This window comes from Populus alba, chromosome 9 (genome assembly GCF_005239225.2).
Source record: "Populus alba chromosome 9, ASM523922v2, whole genome shotgun sequence".
Taxonomy (NCBI): domain Eukaryota; kingdom Viridiplantae; phylum Streptophyta; class Magnoliopsida; order Malpighiales; family Salicaceae; genus Populus; species Populus alba.
In genome coordinates this window covers 12,988,120-13,008,578 of record NC_133292.1, presented here as the reverse complement: position 1 = coordinate 13,008,578, position 20,459 = coordinate 12,988,120, and the positions used below count along the sequence as shown (strand labels likewise).

Here is a 20,459-nt window from a genome sequence, read left to right as displayed (position 1 = left end):
AGTTGCTTTCATAAATATCTCCTTATTAACATGGATTCCTTGTAGAATAGGCAAATCAATAGTTATCATACATGCTTTTAAGAGCATTAAAAAACCCTTGTACTGACTAGAATTCATAATACACAAGGAAACAATGCTTTTTTAATTTTTGCACATTCCTAACATATTTCAGTCCTAATTTCAAAAATAGTGTTCTCCTTTGTTCAGATTAATTAATAGGCCTGTCATATATCGTTGAAAAGGAATGCATATCTATTTTCCAACCCAATTAGAATTTCATCAAAATTTCTTTTATAGATGCATACATATTCCAAACAATAAATGAAGATCCAGACATATAGATTTGGCACGATTCATCCAGTAACTTCAATCTTTTTAAATAATCTCTTACCAAACTCTGATTTACTTTAAACTTGTGTCAAATGTATAAGAACATGTCTAGAAATTTTTTTAAAACTTTCAACCCGATTCAACAATCAAATTTAAAATTATGATCAATAGTGTAAAACTAGACAATACAAGATTTTACATTAAAATTCAAATCTAACCTTACATGTATCATACCATGTTGTCTCAACCAGACCTGACCCATCCTAAATGAGTTAGTTTTTTTTTTTATGGATAACTTTCACAATAAGCATTGAATAGGATATGGATATTATGAAAACATACTCAAAACATATCAAAGCATCCTAAAATGTATATTTATATTATACAAATATATTTGTAAAATATTTAAACTTTTTTAATACAACATGATACATGCATATCCTGATATTGACATAAAACACATGTATATGTATAATATTTATTATTTTATGGTTTAATAATTTGATACACACACTTCAATTTTATATATTAACTTTTTTTTATTTAATAATAAATAGTTGTTAGGTAATAAATATATAATTTCATCCCTCAACATTAGGGATGATAATTTATCAGAACTTGATGGATACCGACCCAAACAGGTCAATATTTTTTTTTTTATGGTTGCTTTACCTAATAAGTAATGAATAGGGTATAGATATTATCAAAACCGACTCAAAACCCATCCAAACTTGACATGAAATGTACATTTATATTATATAGATATATTTATTGAACAATTTCAATTTTTTAATGCAATATGTGTGTGTTATTTTTTATTGAATGATAAATGATAGTCAATGATTGATATTTATATGAATACTCAAAATCTTATTGATAGTTTATGGAGATTTTAACTTCTTACTTGGTGGGTGATGTGTAGGATATGGATATCAAGAAATCCAACACACAGGCACTCATTGCCAGCAATACTCAACATTTGATTTCAATTTATTTTTGTGTCAAATTTTATCTGTTTTTTTATTGCCTTTTGTTTTGTTTTGGTTCCTTTTTTATTGTATTTTTTTTAAAAAATCTCTCAATTGTTTTGTGATTGAGATTTTTAATTTATCTTTTTTTTTTTTTTCTTTTTGCCTTCAATGGGGTTAGTCCTAAACTCTTGACTAGGATCACGAGTTTCAAATATTAATACAAATTGACCTCAATTTTATTTTAGATTTTTTATTAATTTTTTTTTCTAATTTTATTATTCAAAATTTTATTTATCAAAAATTTATCTTCATGTTTTTGTTTTTTAGCTTTTTTTTTTATTACATTATCTCAATATATACTCATGGTCGTAAGGTTAGCTTGGTTTAATTATGATTTTTTTTTTTTATGATTTTTTTTTCAGATTACTTTTCAACATTAATTTTCAATTTATTTCTAATAGGAGTATCTTATTGTCACTGCCAAATCATGGATTTTGCATGCTAAGCTGAATAAATTCAGGTCAGTTTTTTAACCCTTTTCTTTTGTAATTTTTTATTCATATTATCAAAATTACACGGTTGGTTTATTGACTCATGTCATGTGTTTCAGTTTTTTTTTGTTCTTTCTTAGCTTCCCTTTTAAGCAGAGAGAAAAAAAAATAGATAGCGCCGGACACCCATTTGGTAAACACTACAGGCAAAATGTTTGCCCCTGAAGTTGCATGATGAGGACCTGTCTTAGCACAAGAAAAGTATTAGAAGAAGCATGAATTAAAATGCATCACGCAATCTCTTCCAAACAAGCAAGTCAAAACCACATGTACAGCTGTTGATCACGTTACTTCGAAGAACCAAATGACTCACGAATTGTTCATTGATGTTTCCAGCAGACATCCAATAAAAATCAAGGGAATCTCTCATTCTTCAAGGAGAATAAAAGGTCTTATTATAGCATATCTAGGATACAACTTTTCCTGGTCGAACAAATACAACTTTCCTTCTTGCCTAGTAAGGTAAATCTACATGTCTCTTCATTAACTTACACAGCTTCGCAACAGTACAGTAACAATGTTGACTTGCAAAGAGCAAATTATGCACCGCCTCTCAAAGGAAGTGACAAGATTTTCCAGAAAAAATAATAATTAATACTGCTCTAGCATGGTGTTTTAGAAAAATGGGCATATGAGCCTCCAGCAATTCACTCTTGACCAATCAAAAAAATGGATTCCTTAAAGCTGTCCACTCTATATCGACAACTCTAGATGTTCACTAATACACACCCTTCTAGAGAGGTGGTATGTTGGAACAGGAGGCAGAGGGCCTCAAGAAGACATTTATATGTTCAGTTCTCTATTAGATGACCATATTCCAAGCAATGCGCGGCATACCTCAGTCAAAAATCCTCTCTCCAGTTGAAAACAACAAAAACACGAAAGTACTAAAAATGCAGAGCAAACCAGGGATGACAAATACAGATCTCCAGCTTTCTGGACTAGAAAGATCTGAGTACGTGGTGGTAGCAGCTTCGAGAATTTTGCCAGTTAGATCAACCCCAATAATTCCAGCTAGAGTGCCAGCTGTGTTAGAAACCCCCATTACTATTCCTGCATATCTTGGAGCAATATCCATATGATTCACTGCAAACCCAGCTCTTCCCAGTGCCAAAAAGCCAAGCGCCACAGAAGAGCAGAAGACAGCCCCACCGGAAGTTCTGAAGATAGGAAGTGCTATCAAAGCAAGAGAAGCGACTAAAAATCCTACAGTGTTCAACAACTTCCGGGTTCTCGTCACAGACAAAATTCTCTTCGTGATCAAGTGGTCAGCAACCACTCCGCCTATATTTGAGAATATGAACATGTTGAAGTAAGGCATCATCTTTGAAGAACCCATTTCCTGAAGACTCAGCTGGAGGCCCTGCTCAAAGTATGTTGGCAGCCAGTTCATCAGCACATACAAAGCATAATGGAACGTAAAATTATTCACCACAATTGCCCAAATTGGTAAGCTGACAAAAATTCTCTTCCATGGAATTCTGGCTGTTCTAACAGCAGTTCCTCCATTCTCCATTTTTGCCTTTTGACTAGCTTTGAGTGGCAGTAAAGATTCCCCAAAACCAGCAGCAGTGGCCTTTGGATGCTCAGAACGAGGAGGGTCACTTGCAAATCGAAGCCAAAGCACAGACCATGAAAGGCCTAATATTGCTTCAGCGAGAAAAACAGATTGAGGGCCCTTGAATTTCACCAGACTCGGAAGCACGAGCATCCCCATAGCTGCACCAAGGTACATTCCAGAAGTTGTAAGCGACACAGATCTAGACCTTTCATGAGGAGGAACCCATTGTGCCAGGACAGTGTGGATGGAGGGAAAGATGAACCCTTGTGCAACACCAACAAGCAAGCGGGCCACCACCAAGAGGACAACTCGATTAGGATCGAGCGGTATCAAGAAACAAGTGGATGACCACAAAAGAAAAGAGAGAAGGAGAACCTTCCTTCCCCCAAATTTCTGAGCAGCCCAGCCTCCAGGGACCTGAGAACAAGCATAACCATAATAGAAAGTAGAAAGTATAGTGCCTTTACTGGATTGGTTCACTCCAGCTGCATCCGCTGCAATAGTATACGCAATGGAGAAACCCACTCGTTCTATGTAACAAACACAAGTGCAAACGAAAGTCAAGATGACAATCCAATAACGTCTAGGGATGTTCCACCCCCTCATACTTCACCTTCACTCTCTACCCAGCACAACGCTATTTAAGAATCCTAGCAGCAAGAAACATGGACAGAGATTGGCCCCAGTTGCACAAGTCTCCCAAACCTGGAGCAAAACCATTGGAGAATGTCAGGAAAAGAAACGTAATAGGGAGGAAGAAGAAGACCAGATCAACTTACAGAGGAGATTGTTTATGTTTAGAGGAAAGTGATTTGTAATAAGCACAATGGGAAATAGTATAAAGAGGGGGGAGCATTATTCATTGTATGAAGAAATGAAGCAGATGGGAGAAGAGCATTAGGGGGGGATCCATTGTGATTCAAAAACCCAAAATACAAATCTAATCGAAGCCCGATTCATATCCAGAGAGCAACAGAGCAATTGCAAGAAAAAGAAAGGTAATATAATATTTATTCACATCTAAGGAATTCAATGGCGAAGTAGTTGGGATTGGGAATCCAAAGGGGGAGGGAATGAAAGATAAATGGATCTCTAAAAGAAAGCGATGAATGGGTTAAAATGATGGTAAGAAACCCTAAAGAGAAAGGGGATTTAGATTTCTTACCTGGAGAGTAAGATTGGTAGCGAGCGTGCGAGGGGTGGTGAATGGTGTGACTGGAGCCAAGAACATCAAATGACGGGTGATATGCAGCAAAAGCCAACCTACAATGGCAATTGATGAAGAAGAGGGAAGGGGGGGAGATGGGAATGCACGTAGAAGGAGCACCCGCGCCCGAATTTCATTTATATTTGATCGATCTTCTCCCTAAACCCTGAATACAACCTGCCTTCCGTCTTTTGTTTCCCTTGAGATTGATCATGAAACAAACAGTCTAACAGTCTGACTAGGGCTTTGTATTCTAATCTATTGCTTCCCTTTTATCTTTTATCTTTTTGTTTTTTTGTAACTCCTCCCACCAACTACACGAGCCCTCTCTCTCTCTATTAGTTGACTTTTCTCTTCTTAGAAACCACCGATCCAGCACACCCCCCTCAAAACCTGACCGGATTCCATTGCATTATTGATACCAAGTCCCTATAGCATCAACGGTTTTGATTAGACGAGCGTGTCTAGCCTTGCCGTCTTTTTTTACTCTTTACCCCCCCCCCCCACAAATATTAACACAATTACAACTACAGTACCTTTTTTTCTTATATTATTATTATTATTATATAAATAGAGGGTAACTCTCAGAAATGATCGTGAGGGTATCTTTGGCATATGGTAAAAAAAAAAACTGTTAGTTAACAAGTACATTCTACCATCATAAACAACGTGACTATCTTTTTTTCTTTCTTCAACAAAACCAGATACGCATCTTTTTCCTTTTTTTTTTTTTTAAAGGAAGAAATTCGAAAAAGCACATGGTGAGAAAAATACATTATTCTCCTCCTCAAATTCTTGTTATTGCGCAATGTATGGCTAATGGCTACAGCCCCGTACTCCTAAAATAAACTCTTCTCATTAAACATCAATAAATCACTCATTTTAATATCTTAACAGATCCACCGCCCCTGGTTTTCCACGCTCCCCCCTCCCTCCTCCTCATTCATGTCCCCCTACCATCTACAAACACTTTACCATCCCCAGCTAGGTGCCCCACTACTTAGCACTCTACCCGTTGTCGTTTTGTGCAACATCCATCCTTGTCTCCCGATGAGTTCGAGACACCGTTTTCAGATTTCTTTCCCTTGCGTTCTCCCTCCTCCTCTTTAAAGGTCCATCCACTAAAATCAGACTCCGAAAACAAAGAGGTTGGAATTGCTTTGTAGAACGCCACTGGGACCTGTTTCACCCTTCGTCTAATCTGCAATGCAGGTTCGCCAGGCCAGACACAAATATGAGCTTCAATTATCAAATACAAAGGAACAAAAGAAAAGAGTCCTTCCTATACATCAAGTGACTTGCATGGAGATCAATCAACCTATTATAAGGAACAAGAGATAAAAAGCCCATCCCGAATCCCCGATGCACCATCAAAACAATGGCTGAATGGAATCAATAAATCAGCAAACACTGTCCCAAGTTACAGAACATGAAGAAACCACCGAACAAATTTGACAGCAATCAGAATTTGCTGCTTGCATTCAGGGATAAAATAGCTGTGTAAACACATGATCCACTACCCCCTCGCCAACATGGGAAAAATACCCTTTATTGTTGTTACTGTCCCGAAGAGATGCAAGGAGGCGAGGTTAAGATGGTTACTCTTCCTCCATAACATAAAGATATCTAATCTACAATACTTGGATGTTAAGAACATTCACCGCAACATATTTCTAATGATAAACTGAGCCAAATGAGTCAAAATTGATCCTGTTATTTGTTTGGAACTAAAATGACACAACACTGGTTATTTCATATGCAGTCAAATCATACATCAATCGTAATAAATTTATGCTAATTAGAGGATAACTCAAAACATTACCTCCTCTCCAAATATGGTGGCATACGAGCCAGAACTAAAATCCTCAACATTAACTTCAGTGGTTTTCGCTCTGACTGTCAAGTCATTCTCAAGTGACTGGACAAACCTAATCATGCAACAAATCAGACATCAGGAGGGAGGCATAAAAGTACAGCAAACTTGATGAACAAGCATCCAAGATGTATGCACACCTTGAAACAGGAGGGCAGTAGTGGTGACGAAGGCTATCAATTTCCCATAGAGAGCTTCCTGTTTGACAATTATTATTGTTAATACAAGGACAAAGTTATGTCCACCTTCAAAAACAGACATGTGCAACACTTACCCAAGGCATGGGACTTTAAGGGGTTGCTTTCCTCATTGTCAAAATGATCAATGCCAGCTTTTCTGGCTGCAATATTTGTACTAGCTCCAAATTCATCTTCATTATCTCCCCTTTCTGCTTCGGAATTGCTGTCTGTAGTATCATTACTGTCTTCCTGGAAAAAATACCATAAATACACATGACATGCTTGACAATTCTTCTCCAACCATACAGAGACATCATCTCTTACAGTAAATGAAGAAAAGGTAAAGACATCTTTCTATGCTCTCCAGACAATCACCCTGATAAAGTGAAAATGAAGGTAGACTCCAGACAATTTCTAATAAAAAAATTATGAGGAGCATACAACTGTTAATCGAATGCAGAATACATGCCATCCCACTCAAACAAATAACTGATAAATCAGCGAAGACGGTCTTCATGAAAATATTAGAATGTATGGGTACCTGGTGCACCAAACAGTTGATTGAAGGATGTCTCCTGAGGAGGTTGTGAATCAATGCAATAATAACCAATGCTCCAGAAGGAGGGACTACAAGTGCCAGTCTACTCAATTTCTTAGCAAAAGCAGCAGCCAGATATGCTGGGAGAAGTGGTGACTTTAGACAAGAATCAAGAAGCTACAGCAAGATAAATGCACATCATCAGATTGTATTAAAAAAGATCGATATTTATCAGCATATTCCAGTATTATTTTGTGACATCTTGGGCTGATTTCATAAATCTTGTTTATAGCGGGTGGGGTGTTTATCAAATTCAAGGCCATTGAGGGTAACATTTACTTAATGTTTTCGTTTGAACTTTCAGAAATTATATGATCATCAATATGATCATCAAATCACCTTAAATAAACCCAAACATAAAGCATGATATTACCAATCAGCATATGTAAAGATGATTACAAGTCGTCATCAATCCATAGCATGTAGGTATCACATGCAACTATCTTAACAGCTAGTTTTGATTTCACTTAACATGCTGTCACTTGAAATAATTCCACAGATCACATTGATTTACATTCATATGGACATTACCTGAAAAAATTTTGCCCTGTGTTTCGCCATAAAGATGGAAGGTAAGAGGAGCACATATAGTTTTTCGTAGAAGTTGGGATATTCTAAACCATGCTTAGTCATGAGGATGAAGAGACTGCTAAGGGCCATGACACTGACAACACCTCCAATATCATATGATCTTGTCAAAAAGTCACTGCGCAATTAAGTGCAAATCATCAATTCAGTTAAAAGTAGGACGAGGTATTCTTATCCATGAGGTAAAAATATCCACTGTAATGCTATACCATAACATTATTGGATTAGACAGATGAGGGATGACTGCTTGATGGAGATTGGAGAGAACCTGTGCATCAAAGACAAGCATATCAGAACAGAATAATGCACCACAATAACAGATGGTCGTAAGGGGGGGGGGGTGAAAAGAGTATGCAAAGGCCAGTGTTAAAATAAACCACTGCCACATCAAAAAAAGGAAATCCAAACTTGATTCACCCTTAAAACTAAACATAAGTGCATCAATGCAAGTGTGAGGCCAAGAGCCTTACCTCCTTGTACACATCAATTGGAAGTGGTAGCCTAAGAAATGAAATCCAAGCCTTGGTAAACTTTAATTTCATCTTTTTGGCATAATTACCAGCAGATAAAACCTGAATGGACCACAAAACATAAAGCTCTATACAGTGTATAATGGAGTACTATACAAGATCAGAGACTACCTAGGATAAGATATGAAAAAAAAAAAAATTGCATGAAAAACTCAGCAATAACATATCATTGATGACTCACGTCATTATCATGCTTCTCAGATTTAAGGTCTTTGTCTTCTGTTTTCAGGTGTTGAGAAGGCCCTTTCGATTCACCTTTTTTAACAGAGAATCCTGATTTGTATAGAAATGATTAAACTCAAAATTCAGCAACCCACCAAAGTAGCAAGCTTGTAAAATAAAAATACTAAGGGCAGAAAAGTAGTTAAACTTATAAAATTATCTGCCACTTTTGATGCCTTGCATTGAATTGTCTGAAATAGTGTGTGCCCATGAGTGTTTGTTATGAAGGAGCTGTATACATGCATAAAGCAGCTCTCAAGTGATCATACACTGATATTTGTACTAGCAAACAATTACCTGAACCACCCCACAGCTCATAATCAGAATTCTGTTTTGGGTCTTCTAGAGGAGGGATATTTGATATTATATAATGAATCTTGTAAATAGAAAGCTCCAGGCTGAAATAATAGAGGAGTAAATAAATTTCCACATCTCTATAACACCATCAGAACAGAAACATTTTCTTTCAAAAACCAAATTACCAGATGTGACAATCATAAACAACACTAACCTTTTCCTTGAATCACTCTCACCAACTTTGTCACCACTCTCAGTTTTTCCATCTAGTAGAAAGAAACAAATCAAATAAACAAACATCTGGCAAAAAAAACACAAATTTTCGAAATGACAAGAATGACTAATCGATACCATTACCAGAAATATCTTTCACCTCCAAATTCTTAGCAAATTTTTCAATGTTGATGTAAGTAAAATAACTGTACCACAAACCAAAAAATGAAAAAAGAAAAACAAAAATCAAACTGTCATTCATAAACCAGAAAAATCATAAAATTAATAATCAGCACTTCCACATTCTAAAAAGATAAGGCGAAAGAAAGACTTACCGGATATCAATGTACTTGAAATACTTTGATGACAGCAACTCTAACACAAAATCCAAAGATTCTGTAGATTGCACCTGCAAGTTAAAATGAATACAGGCAGCTGTTCAACATTACAATTAACACTAATTTGACATGCATAGATGAAACATAAGTAATTAACACAGATATTTAACAGTATATTTACACTAATGTATCATGATTAGCAGTAACAGAGTAATTACACAAATTTCACATAATTATATGAACAAAAATATTAACAAACAATCTGCGCTACCAAATCCGAAAGCAAATAGCTTTCACCATAATTAGATGAAATAAAAGTAATTAACAGCATAGATACGCTAATCTCACAAAATTAACAGAACAAAACTTACAATATTAACAAGAAATCTGTGATAAATAGCCGAATTGAACCTCCCTCCATTTCCAGTCTTTACGAATTCCATTAGTGTATCCAACACAACTTCCTACAAAAATCAAACACACAGAAATCATTAAAAAAAATACGGATTTTACAGAAGTTAAAATAAATAATTGAAAGTACTGACCTTTAAAGCATCTTCAGCTTTCGGCGATACAGCAACATCAACGAGAGATTTAACAAACTCATCGAACTTAGAGCGAAGCCAGGTTTTATAGATAACGTCAGCGTCCGGCTCGTCGTTGTCTTTGTTGTGGGTTGGGCTTCGGGAGGAGGACGGGAGGTCGGGGAGGAGAGGAGAGAAGAAGGAGTGGAGAGAGAGGAGAGATTCGAGGACATGTTGAGGAGGAAAGTTAGGGGATATGTAAGTGAGAAGGAGAGGGAGGTTGTTTATGTGTGTTCTTGAAGAGAGAAGTTGGTGACCTAGGGTTTTGAGGTCTTTTAGACTGTGTTTGTTAGGGTTTCTTGGCTTGTTGATTGGATTTGGAGGAGGAGCAGCCATGGTTACTTCTTTGCTTTGCTTCGCTATTGGAGGGAAAGCAGAGAGAGAGGGGTAGGAAACAGAAAACAGTTTTTAGGTTTTTTAGGGGTTGGGTTGGGTTGGGTGGGTGGAGAGTCGTTTAGCGATGTTAATACGTAAAAGGCCAGCATTCCTTGGCCCAGAAGAGAGGCTCATGGATCCATCCAAAAATTGAATTTATTTCTCTCTTTTTTAATTAAATATATTTTTTTAGGGAAAAAACAAAAGAAAAATAGCTACATTAAGTGCTAATTATCTTAAATGTGAAAATTGGAACACAAAATAAATTATTATTAGTTTTAAAAGGCCTTAATTTTTAATACAGCTCTTAAAGATTTCTATAATTGTTTTTCTACGAACTGAACACAGTAACAAATGAATGACATATCCTTAATAAATGTTTATTTCATGTATCATTACGTAAATTATCTTTTTCACTAGCACATTATACTATATTTTAAAAAACATGAAAAAAATATTATAAATATAAATTTATTACACCATGAACGACATCTGCAACATTTAAAAGATGGTGTTATTGAATCAAGATCTGCAACCAAATTCAATACATTTAAAATCTCATTTCATATTTTTTTAACATTTAAAATAAAAATTATTATTAACCAATATCCTAGTAACATAACATAATATATATGTTTATTTTGAAATATATATATATATATATATATATATATATATATATATATATGAAATCTCAAATAGAAAAAGTAGAAAAAGAAATGACATATCTTCTTATATTTTCTGATTTAAAAATAAAAAATTAATATTAAAAACACTCTAAAAACATTTAATTTATGTCTTCCTTTTATTTTCTACAACAAAAACACGTTTTTATTCTCCTTTATCCCAAAAAAGTACGTTGCCTTATATTTCCAACTCTGTAATACTTGTATCTGAAGCTTGGTTTTTTATATATAAAAAAATAAATATATTACCATGCATCAAGAAACAGTCCCAAGTCAGTTATCACTTGGCATGTATTGGTTAAGAAAGACACTAGTAAGAACAACGTCGTCGAGGAATACTACAAAATTCATGGGCACTTCTGAACTATATCCAATAACAAGACACGCATGCTAACTCCACCGGAGGAGCATAAGAATCAGGCATGTCATACAGTGATCAGATGTAAATATGACCCCAAAAAGGGTCAAGAAAAGCCCTATCTGAAATAGAAGCTGATTCCACCATGTCGTTCAGGATCAACCATGCTTGTGTCTGGCTGTGTGTGGCCATATCTCCAACGACTAATATGCACGCATTTCCTTCTTTGAGTTCTGTTAATTTGAAGATAGACAAGAACTTACTCTACTTTGGTATCTGATGGTGTCTTCCTTCCTCATGCTCGTCAGCAATGCTACTAGATAAAAACCAAACTCTATGGAACTAACAGCGCATGATCTCTCATTTCATATGTTTCGAGCATCTTTGATCCCAAGTTGCCTAAGAGAATCTGGGCCGACAAGGAATACACGTCTTGTTGTTTGGTATCTGAAAACAACTACTCCTTTAAATGATGTCCTTGGTATTCCATCCTAGAAATGAAATGGGAAAAAATCAAGTGGAGACACAATTGTTTTCAAAATGATGAAAAAAATTCAGATTCCGAATAAAGAAAATTAGATCGAATAACAGTGGACATGCATAACCATGACACAGTGCCACTCAGAGAAGGGATACATTTGGATAGTGAAATGTCCCACGAAATCTTAAGTGGCATGGCAGGAACTACTCAATCCAAGTTATATACCCAAGAGCATATGATAAAGTCAATAATTTTCTCATCTCATTCCATATTGCACAACTTTATCCAAGTTTGAGCAGAGATACCTTCCACTCTTGGAAAATACCAAGCTGGCGTGCAATCCTTTCAAAGTCTGGTTGGTCCTTGTACTGGATGCGTACATCACCCTCTATATTAGAGGCCTTAAGAACAGCATCAGTTCCTTGGATAGGTTTAGCTTTTCTCACAATGTCGGCAAAATGCTTTGTATACTTGTCCTGAGAAGAGCAGCATTACATGATTTAGTGACTGGAATTAGATTTTAGGTCTCCTTCACTTTACATGAATTTAAAGAGTCCGTTACCTTCATCAGGTAGCTTAAATCCCTCGACTTCCAATCAACCTTTGAAGAAGAGGCAAAAGTGAAATTCATTATTATAATTTAAATATATGCATTATACATGCAGACACTTCAACTAGGGGAAAGATGTAGAATACGTAATACCTTTACATCGTTCAGCTTAATTGGCTGGAGATATTGTTGGAAAAACTGCCCCAAACTAGAGCCCTGTGATCATACATCCACAGTCAATTAGTGGGTATAGACAACTGGCCTGTGATATTTGGTGCCATTTCATTGCATCAACCTTGTGATTTTTGATATTATGAAAATAAACTTTCTTTCACTTAATCCCCTACATGTTTTCCAACGAATGATTAACTGATTTGTAAGCTTCTGCCTGAGCAGTCCTCGATGCATTTATATTAATCAACACTTGCTTAATATGTACGCCTGACGCGGAGATGCATCCAAACAACTAAAAAGAAACCAACAAGTGCAGTAGTATATAGATAGTCATACATACATGCTCGCCAAAGTTATATGTTCTGCACACTTCTGGACGAATGAACTGTCGACCTTTATGATTCTCCTTCAATCGCAACCAATCATCCCAGTAAGTGGGTTTTTGTCAAGGAAAATGTTAGTAAAATGCCTCAGCTCACACTATAAAAGCCTGACTTCAAAACAATATATACAATTGAAAAAGGATATGCTTTTGGCCATTTAGGGGATAGTTCGTCCCAAATTGATTTAGTCAGCATCCACCCAAGTCCAGGAAAGAAATCTGACCGATAAAGTTCATCTGCAGAATACATTAAATAGCAGATCAGAAAAAAACTAGGTAGTTCACAAGGTTCTTGCTTTAGCTCATTGAAAGTTAAATTGGTCATCACATGGATACATTTTAGAGTGAGAGGTGGTGGTACACGGGAAGTATATAAGAAATGAACTTACAAGGATCATGCACAAACTGCTTTTGTCCATTGTCATTCCATGAGGAAACGGCCATAATGGACCTAACATGTTGGAAACCAAATGAGAATGAAACTAGCTTGCCAAAAGCCAAAGAATCCCTGCTTTTTTATATTAAAATTTAATGTGCAGGAACTAGAGAAAAAAAAAAAAACATACTTATCCTTGTCAAGAAGAGCTGCTGCAGCCTCAAAGTAATCAAAAAAATCAGGAGCGATTTCCATATCATCTGTTTGAGAAGCAATACTTTAGCATTTTATTTCTCATACACACCCAAGTGAACATGGAGGGGAGAAAAGAAGTCCACCTTCAAGTATAATTACTCGGCTGAAATTATGCTTGTAAAATAATTGATCCATTGCCCATTTGTAATGCCCTATGGAAGAGATATCTATAAGTTAGTATCTTTCAGAAGAAAGCTATTACATAAGTAATCATTACTTGCAATCTTGTAATATGCAATCAATTCCCCAGGCCTTTCTGTATGTACTGGTTCGGAATCCAAGTGCTGCAAATGAATGAAAAAGAAGCCAATGAAATCAAGCATTACAAGTGGAATGTGAAAAGTCCTCAAAGCATGGCTTGACATGCCACAAATTTACAAACATTATACATGCACCAAGGTTATCATAGATTACAGTTTACCTGAATGTACATTAGCTGATCATAACTCATAGCCTTGCTTTTAACATTTGGGTCTGTTCCATCCTGAAAATTTGGAGAGAAAAAATTATTACTAAAAGAAAAACAGAATAGCTATATGGTTTCTTATGCAACATATCTATTGGACAATAGGCGCGCAAGCCATGCTCACAACCAAACCTAATTTGCATTTCAACAAAGGAGGGAGGAAAAAATACTGATGCCAGTACCTGAGATACAAAAAGTGGATACTTTGAAGCAATGGAGCTTTGATACCTGTAAACTTAGAAAACCAGTCAGCTAGTGTGTAGGATTGAGTTCAATGCAGTAGAAAACAAACTACATGAACATAAAACATACTTCAAAACAGACTCAATTGTCCGTTCTAGATAATCAGCACGATTGCATGCCATGATCACAACTGCTGCCACTGGTACCTGCAAGAAGAGGTGGAAATAGCTTCTATAATTTGAAGCAATGACTTCGGGGGTGTTTGGGAGTGTGGTAGCGCTTGCTTTTCAAAGTATTTTTTTACACGAAAATACATCAAAATAATACTTTTTTTAATTTTTAAAAATTAATTTTTACATTAGCTCATTAAAATTAGTTGAAAACACCAAAAAATTATTGATTTGAAATAAAGAATTTTTTTTTTTTTTTTTCTAAAACGCTTTTGCAACGTAAAAACAAACAGGCTGGCGAAACAGGTGTAAAAAGAAAAAACAAAAACAAAGAAAAGAGAAAAACTCAGAAATCATCCACGGTTCAAGAACTGTACCTTATCAACCAGTTTTTTAAGGCCTTTTCCTGCAACATTAGCACAAAGAACATGCTAAGTTTCTGATAATGTTTCCGTTAATACTGAAAAAAATTAACCGTTAACAGCAAATGTAAACTGCCCGAAAGAAAACCTAGATAGACAGTAACTGACAGAAATCAATGCTAATATCAAGGAAAGGAGAACAAAAGGTAAAACATCATCAAAATTAACCTTCAACTCGGCAAAACAATTTGGTTCTTTAATACCCACACACAACAAAGAACTTGCACATATTTCGAATTTCTCGCTTCCCCTTTTCCACAGGATCAAAATTCTTAAGGTGGTCTGGGTTCGCATTTTGCAACCTAAGACCAAATTTCTATGTACTAAAATAAAATAAAAGTTGGCAGGCACCATTAGTAGCAAACTGAAGAGCGAAACCGAAAGAGTGAATGAAGAGAGCTTGCGTAGAAGTTCCAGTAAGTAAAAAAAAAACATACTTTCAAGATCTTCAAGAAGCGCCTTGAGCTGCCTACACTCTTCGCTTTGTCGTTTATTTTGTTCTGAAATTATTTCCATAAAATAAATAAATAATAAATAGTTCCAATCCAATTCAATAATTGTCGAGAGAGAGAGAGAGAGAGAGAGAGAGAGAGAGATGAGCAGCAGCACCTTGAAGAGAAACGATAGTGCCTTGCTGGATACTAATCTGATCAATAAGCAAACGTGATTGACTTGTGCAATGATTCTCTGATTCAATGGCAGCAGCAAGCCGATCCTCGTACTCTGATTGCGTAACAAATAACCGCATCTGAAAATTACACAAAAGTTCCAATTGTTTTCATTGGATCTGCGAGAGAAGATAAGAAGACTGCCAGTGAGTGGCCTACCTGGATATAGAAGAATGCGAGTGCAGCTGGAATCAGAAGGCATCGATAATCGCATCCCATTCTTCTCATTTCAATCCTTTTCTTCTTCCTTTTTTATTAATTAATTCTTCACCATTCTCTCTGCTCTCTGTTGCTCAATAAGAGGGTTTGATTTTCTTTTAACTCGCAATAGTCTCCTTGCAATTTCCATTTTCGAATATTCCGGTGGACCCAAGTCAACCACCCAATAAGTCATTGCCACGTTTTCCAACGTTGATTAAAACGCCAACGTCTGTTTCGACTTGTAAACAAATATAAGTCAATCACGAAGACTTAACTGAGCTTTTTTTATATAAAAAAAAAAAATAAGGGCTTTCGAGATGGCATTATCATAGCCAAGTCCGAGCCTTTATCCTCTCAATCCAACCCTTTTGCAAATGCCTTCATTGCTATTATCGGTGCATGGGTGTTCTTGGTCTACCTTATTCTTTTAAACGCACTGGATGGCTTATTGGCTGTTACTGGTTTAACTAATTATAGTATGAAGTTGTTAGTTCACACTCGTAGAAAGCTTCCATCTTTCTTTCTCTGGTAAATTCTCAAAGATCAACACTCCCATGGCAGCAACATCAGCTAAAAATACTCAAAGGAGCCAAACGGGTCAGTGTTGCAATGGAATTTAACCCCTGTTCAAGAGGAAAACAAGTAACAACCCCATTTGCAACAGCTCTTAGCTGACATTGAAAAGGCAATAGCTTGAGAAGTCAAGCTAATGGGGTAGATTGATGTTCGTTTCTATGATGGCCTTGAATGTGTGGAATTGATACAAGGGCATGGCTTCTTTGGGTCGGTTGAATGGGCTGGGTTCAAGTTTTCCGTCGTGTTTAGACTGGTATGCTCTTGAAAATATAATTATAATTATTTTTAAAAATATTTTTTATTTAAAAATATATTAAAATAATATATTTTTTATTTTTTAAAAATTATTTTTAATATTAATGCATCAAGATAATTTAAAAACATAAAAAAATATATTAATTTGAAGTAAAGAAAAAAATAAAATAAAATTTAAATTTTTTTTAAAATAATTTTAAAATATAAAAATAAACAATAGCTTGCTAACTTTCATTACATAGCTCAATTAATTAATATATTTTTTAATAAGTTATTATAAAGAGATTTAATTAAATCTTATTTTTATTATTTTATTCTGATAAATACCTTCATGTTCTTCTATTATTAAAGACTTACATTGCATTGCATCATTATGACATTTCTTGGTTTAACAAGTTTAGAATTAAAAGTTTTTTATATAGATATATAAAGATAAAAAAAGTATTTATATTTTTTATTTTAAAATTATATGAATTTACTCTAAAATTATCTTATAAATTAATTTGCTTTTATTATGTTTGTATCCCTAATTTTTTAACCAGATTCCTTGTCGCTACTGTTTCTATCAATATGATATGTGGAATAGTAGCTAAACGCGCTATCGTATAACTCAATTATTAATTTAAAAAGTTAATTATAAGGTGATTATATATAAAAATGTTAAGATTTCTTTCTATTTTTATTCCGACCAATACATTCACGTTCTTTTACAATTATTAAATCTTTTTGTCACTATGCAATTGGTAGACTTTTCAACTTTGATGGGTAACAGGACTGATATAGATAGAAAGTCGGATTAAGGATCATGGCGTGATAACTAGCAATTCCCTATTTTTATTACCAGCCAATACCAATTCTGTTAAAATCATCATCAACGACCGATCTCTCTTCTAATTATTGCTCTTCTTCAAACTAAACCTCAAAACAAACGAACAATCAACCAATCAAACATGGGATTTGGGAGGGAAAAAGCATCCTCATCAGCAAAAACTTTCCTACCTAGAGAAGACACACCTCTCATAGCCAAGTCGACGCCTTTATCATCTCAATCGAAGTCTTTTGCAAATGTCTTCATTGCTATTGTCGGTGCTGGTGTTCTTGGTCTCCCTTATGCTTTCAAACGCACAGGTTGGCTAATGAGTCTTATTATGCTCTTCTCTGTTGCTGGCTTAACTCATTATTGTATGATGTTGCTAGTCAATACTCGTGGAAAGCTTCAATCTTTTTCTGGTGGATTCTCAAAGATTAACTCTTTTGGTGATGTTGGTTTCACTGTTTGTGGTTCTGTTGGGAGGTTTGTTGTTGATGTTATGATTGTCTTGTCACAAGCTGGATTTTGTATTGGTTATTTGATATTCATTGCTAATACCTTGGCTAATCTGTTCAATTCGCCATCACCTGATAGCCTGGCTTCTCAAATTCTGGCCCTTTCAATGTCAGCTAAGAGTTGGTATATGTGGGGTTGTTTTCCTTTTCAGTTGGGGTTGAATTCTATTGCAACGTTGACCCATTTGGCTCCTCTGAGTATTTTTGCTGATGTTGTTGATCTTGCTGCCATGGGAGTAGTGATTGTTAAGGATGTTTTTATAATAATGGAAAACAGGCCTGAAGTTAGAGCATTTGGAGGCTTGTCTGTGTTCTTCTATGGGATGGGGGTGGCTGTTTATGCGTTTGAAGGGATTGGCATGGTTTTGCCAATAGAATCTGAAATGAGAGAGAGGGAAAAGTTTGGGAGAATCTTAGGGCTGAGCATGGGGCTTATTTCAGTGATTTATGGAGCTTTTGGCGTGCTGGGTTACTTTGCTTTTGGAAATGATACTCAGGATATTATCACTGCTAATTTAGGGCCTGGACTCATTAGCCTCCTGGTTCAGTTGGGTCTTTGCATCAACCTGTTCTTCACATTTCCTTTGATGATGAACCCTGTTTATGAGATACTGGAGAGAAGGTTTTGGGGTGGGAGGTATTGTTTGTGGCTTAGATGGCTATCCGTTTTGTTGGTTACTTTGGTGGCTCTAATGGTGCCGAATTTTGCCGATTTCATGTCCTTGGTGGGGAGTAGTGTCTGCTGTGGACTGGGATTTGTTTTGCCAGCTTTGTTTCACTTGCTCGTGTTCAAGGAGGAGATGAGTTGGAGAGGGTGGAGCATTGATGTGGGGATTGTGGCCTTAGGCCTTGTTCTTGCTGTTTCTGGGACATGGTATGCTCTCATGGAGATCTTTGCTGTCAAGGTATAGGGTGTGTTCTTCTTAGAATATGGCTACTGTGAATTATAGCAGGAAGCGTGTTCCTATCCCCATTCTTTTGTAGACAACTTGCGTTATTATCATCTCTTCACTGTGAAACTACCTTGTCGATCTGGAAATTGTGTCTGATCGTTAGATAGGATGTTTGGAGGATGATGTTCCAACATGGATTATATTGCTGTCATTTTTCTGGTGTAACTTGAGAGTACATAGCAAAACAGGATTTGAAGGAAATCGCTCTCTTACTTGGTTTTTCTCTTCTTTAAATTGCTAGATTCAATTTCTTTTTGTAAAAAAGAAAAAAATTGTGTGAGGGCATCGTATCGTTGTTGGGCCAACGAACGGCTTTCGATATTTATAGGCTTCTTGAACTCGATCTAGGGGTGTTTGTGATAGCAATGAAGTTATTTTGATCAGCTCCTAGCTTTTGATATTTATAGTGTTCTTGACCTCAATTTAGAGGTGTTTGGGATAATGTAAAAGTCTTGTTTGAAATATTTTATTTGAGGTGTGTATGAATTTAATAACATTCATGAAATTATAAATTTTATGTATATATGATTATGTTAGTATTGAGATATGGATATATTATATTTAATTTAAAAAATATAAATATCTTACACATATATATTGTACATGAATATATGTGTAAGCAATCCAAGTAATCTCAACTAATGAAACTTTATTGCCTATCCATAACTATACACTCTTTTTTGAATATCTATATTTTTATGAATAATCTAAATTATTTTTTAATACACAAAGTCATCCAAATCATATCAAATAAACCCTGCTAAGTTTAAATTTTCTTTTCTCTGTAGAAATAAAATATAAACAAAATTGGAATTTTTTTTTTTTTTATAATTTAAAAAATATGAACCCTAACCGTAGAAATCATATAGTGTTTACATAAACTTGATATATTAAAAAAAAAAAAAAAAAAAACTATCAAATCATACGGAACACCGAGCGAACTCTGTTGATTGCAATAATTATATACTTAAAGATCCTACCAAAGAAAAAAGAAAAAGAAAAAGAAAAAAAGGACACTGATTTTGGCGTGATATGATCACAAGTGGACAAAACGAAGAAGAGAACAAATAGAGAAAACTCCCACCAGTCATCTTCTTCTCCTTCAATACTGTATGCAATCAGAATGTCACCCAGTACTGTTTATCAAGCATACCTGCAAGGCTCTGGAGAGATGATCGGAAGCTTTCTGTGAGACGATATCTCTGCAACCAAGACTCCTTTTCGTTGTTTCTTCATACAAAAACCATTCAAAAACAAATTAATATTTTCCCCATCCAAACAAAAACAATTTCAATCTACACGTTACAAAACTGTGCCGTAGTCAACCGGGGAAAAAAATGTCCCGGTCCCACCTTTCGGGTGTAGGCTTGCCCAAGTCCAAACACTTGTATGATTGATGATTGGATCGATTTCACCGAAATACATGGTGTCATCGGCTGAGCTTTTACTAGATTGATGTGATCGTATAAAAGAAAGGCAGCCATTTCTCTGTTGTTATTTGACTTGTTGGGTGGCGGAGGCTGAACCAATGCAAACTGTAGTCTCTTTGGCGGCTGCTGC

General features: G+C 35.5%; 4 protein-coding genes across 4 annotated transcripts; 1 reads left to right on the top strand and 3 right to left on the bottom strand.

Annotated features, from left to right (window-relative positions):
* Window positions 1-2,196: 2,196 nt before the first annotated feature.
* Window positions 2,197-5,233, bottom strand: LOC118032290 (probable anion transporter 5). The gene is made up of 2 exons (XM_035036959.2): window positions 4,579-5,233; window positions 2,197-4,118 (listed from the first exon to the last, which is right to left on the bottom strand). The coding sequence occupies exon 2, from the start codon at window positions 4,017-4,019 to the stop codon at window positions 2,691-2,693; it is 1,329 nt and encodes a 442-aa protein (XP_034892850.1). The 5' UTR covers window positions 4,020-4,118; window positions 4,579-5,233; the 3' UTR covers window positions 2,197-2,690.
* A 146-nt stretch (window positions 5,234-5,379) lies between these two features.
* LOC118032289 (protein NUCLEOLAR COMPLEX ASSOCIATED 4) lies at window positions 5,380-10,475 on the bottom strand. Its single transcript, XM_035036957.2, has 15 exons — window positions 10,004-10,475; window positions 9,830-9,922; window positions 9,456-9,529; window positions 9,265-9,326; window positions 9,122-9,173; window positions 8,908-9,008; window positions 8,570-8,661; window positions 8,329-8,430; window positions 8,068-8,126; window positions 7,802-7,976; window positions 7,214-7,387; window positions 6,768-6,921; window positions 6,634-6,691; window positions 6,443-6,548; window positions 5,380-5,821 (listed from the first exon to the last, which is right to left on the bottom strand). The coding sequence occupies exons 1-15, from the start codon at window positions 10,376-10,378 to the stop codon at window positions 5,621-5,623; spliced, it is 1,878 nt and encodes a 625-aa protein (XP_034892848.1). The 5' UTR covers window positions 10,379-10,475; the 3' UTR covers window positions 5,380-5,620.
* Window positions 10,476-11,334: 859 nt separating this feature from the next.
* Window positions 11,335-15,908, bottom strand: LOC118032291 (alpha-1,3-mannosyl-glycoprotein 2-beta-N-acetylglucosaminyltransferase). Its single transcript, XM_073411232.1, has 17 exons — window positions 15,748-15,908; window positions 15,530-15,668; window positions 15,358-15,420; window positions 14,876-14,904; window positions 14,458-14,534; window positions 14,328-14,373; window positions 14,101-14,163; window positions 13,897-13,963; window positions 13,763-13,831; window positions 13,615-13,684; window positions 13,438-13,499; window positions 13,196-13,285; window positions 13,007-13,101; window positions 12,646-12,708; window positions 12,505-12,543; window positions 12,248-12,418; window positions 11,335-11,952 (listed from the first exon to the last, which is right to left on the bottom strand). The coding sequence occupies exons 1-17, from the start codon at window positions 15,814-15,816 to the stop codon at window positions 11,827-11,829; spliced, it is 1,338 nt and encodes a 445-aa protein (XP_073267333.1). The 5' UTR covers window positions 15,817-15,908; the 3' UTR covers window positions 11,335-11,826.
* A 1,449-nt stretch (window positions 15,909-17,357) lies between these two features.
* On the top strand, window positions 17,358-19,422 carry LOC118032292 (amino acid transporter AVT3B). Its single transcript, XM_035036961.2, has one exon. It carries the CDS (start codon window positions 17,571-17,573, stop codon window positions 18,855-18,857), a length of 1,287 nt encoding a protein of 428 aa, XP_034892852.1. The 5' UTR covers window positions 17,358-17,570; the 3' UTR covers window positions 18,858-19,422.
* The last annotated feature ends 1,037 nt before the right edge of the window (window positions 19,423-20,459 follow it).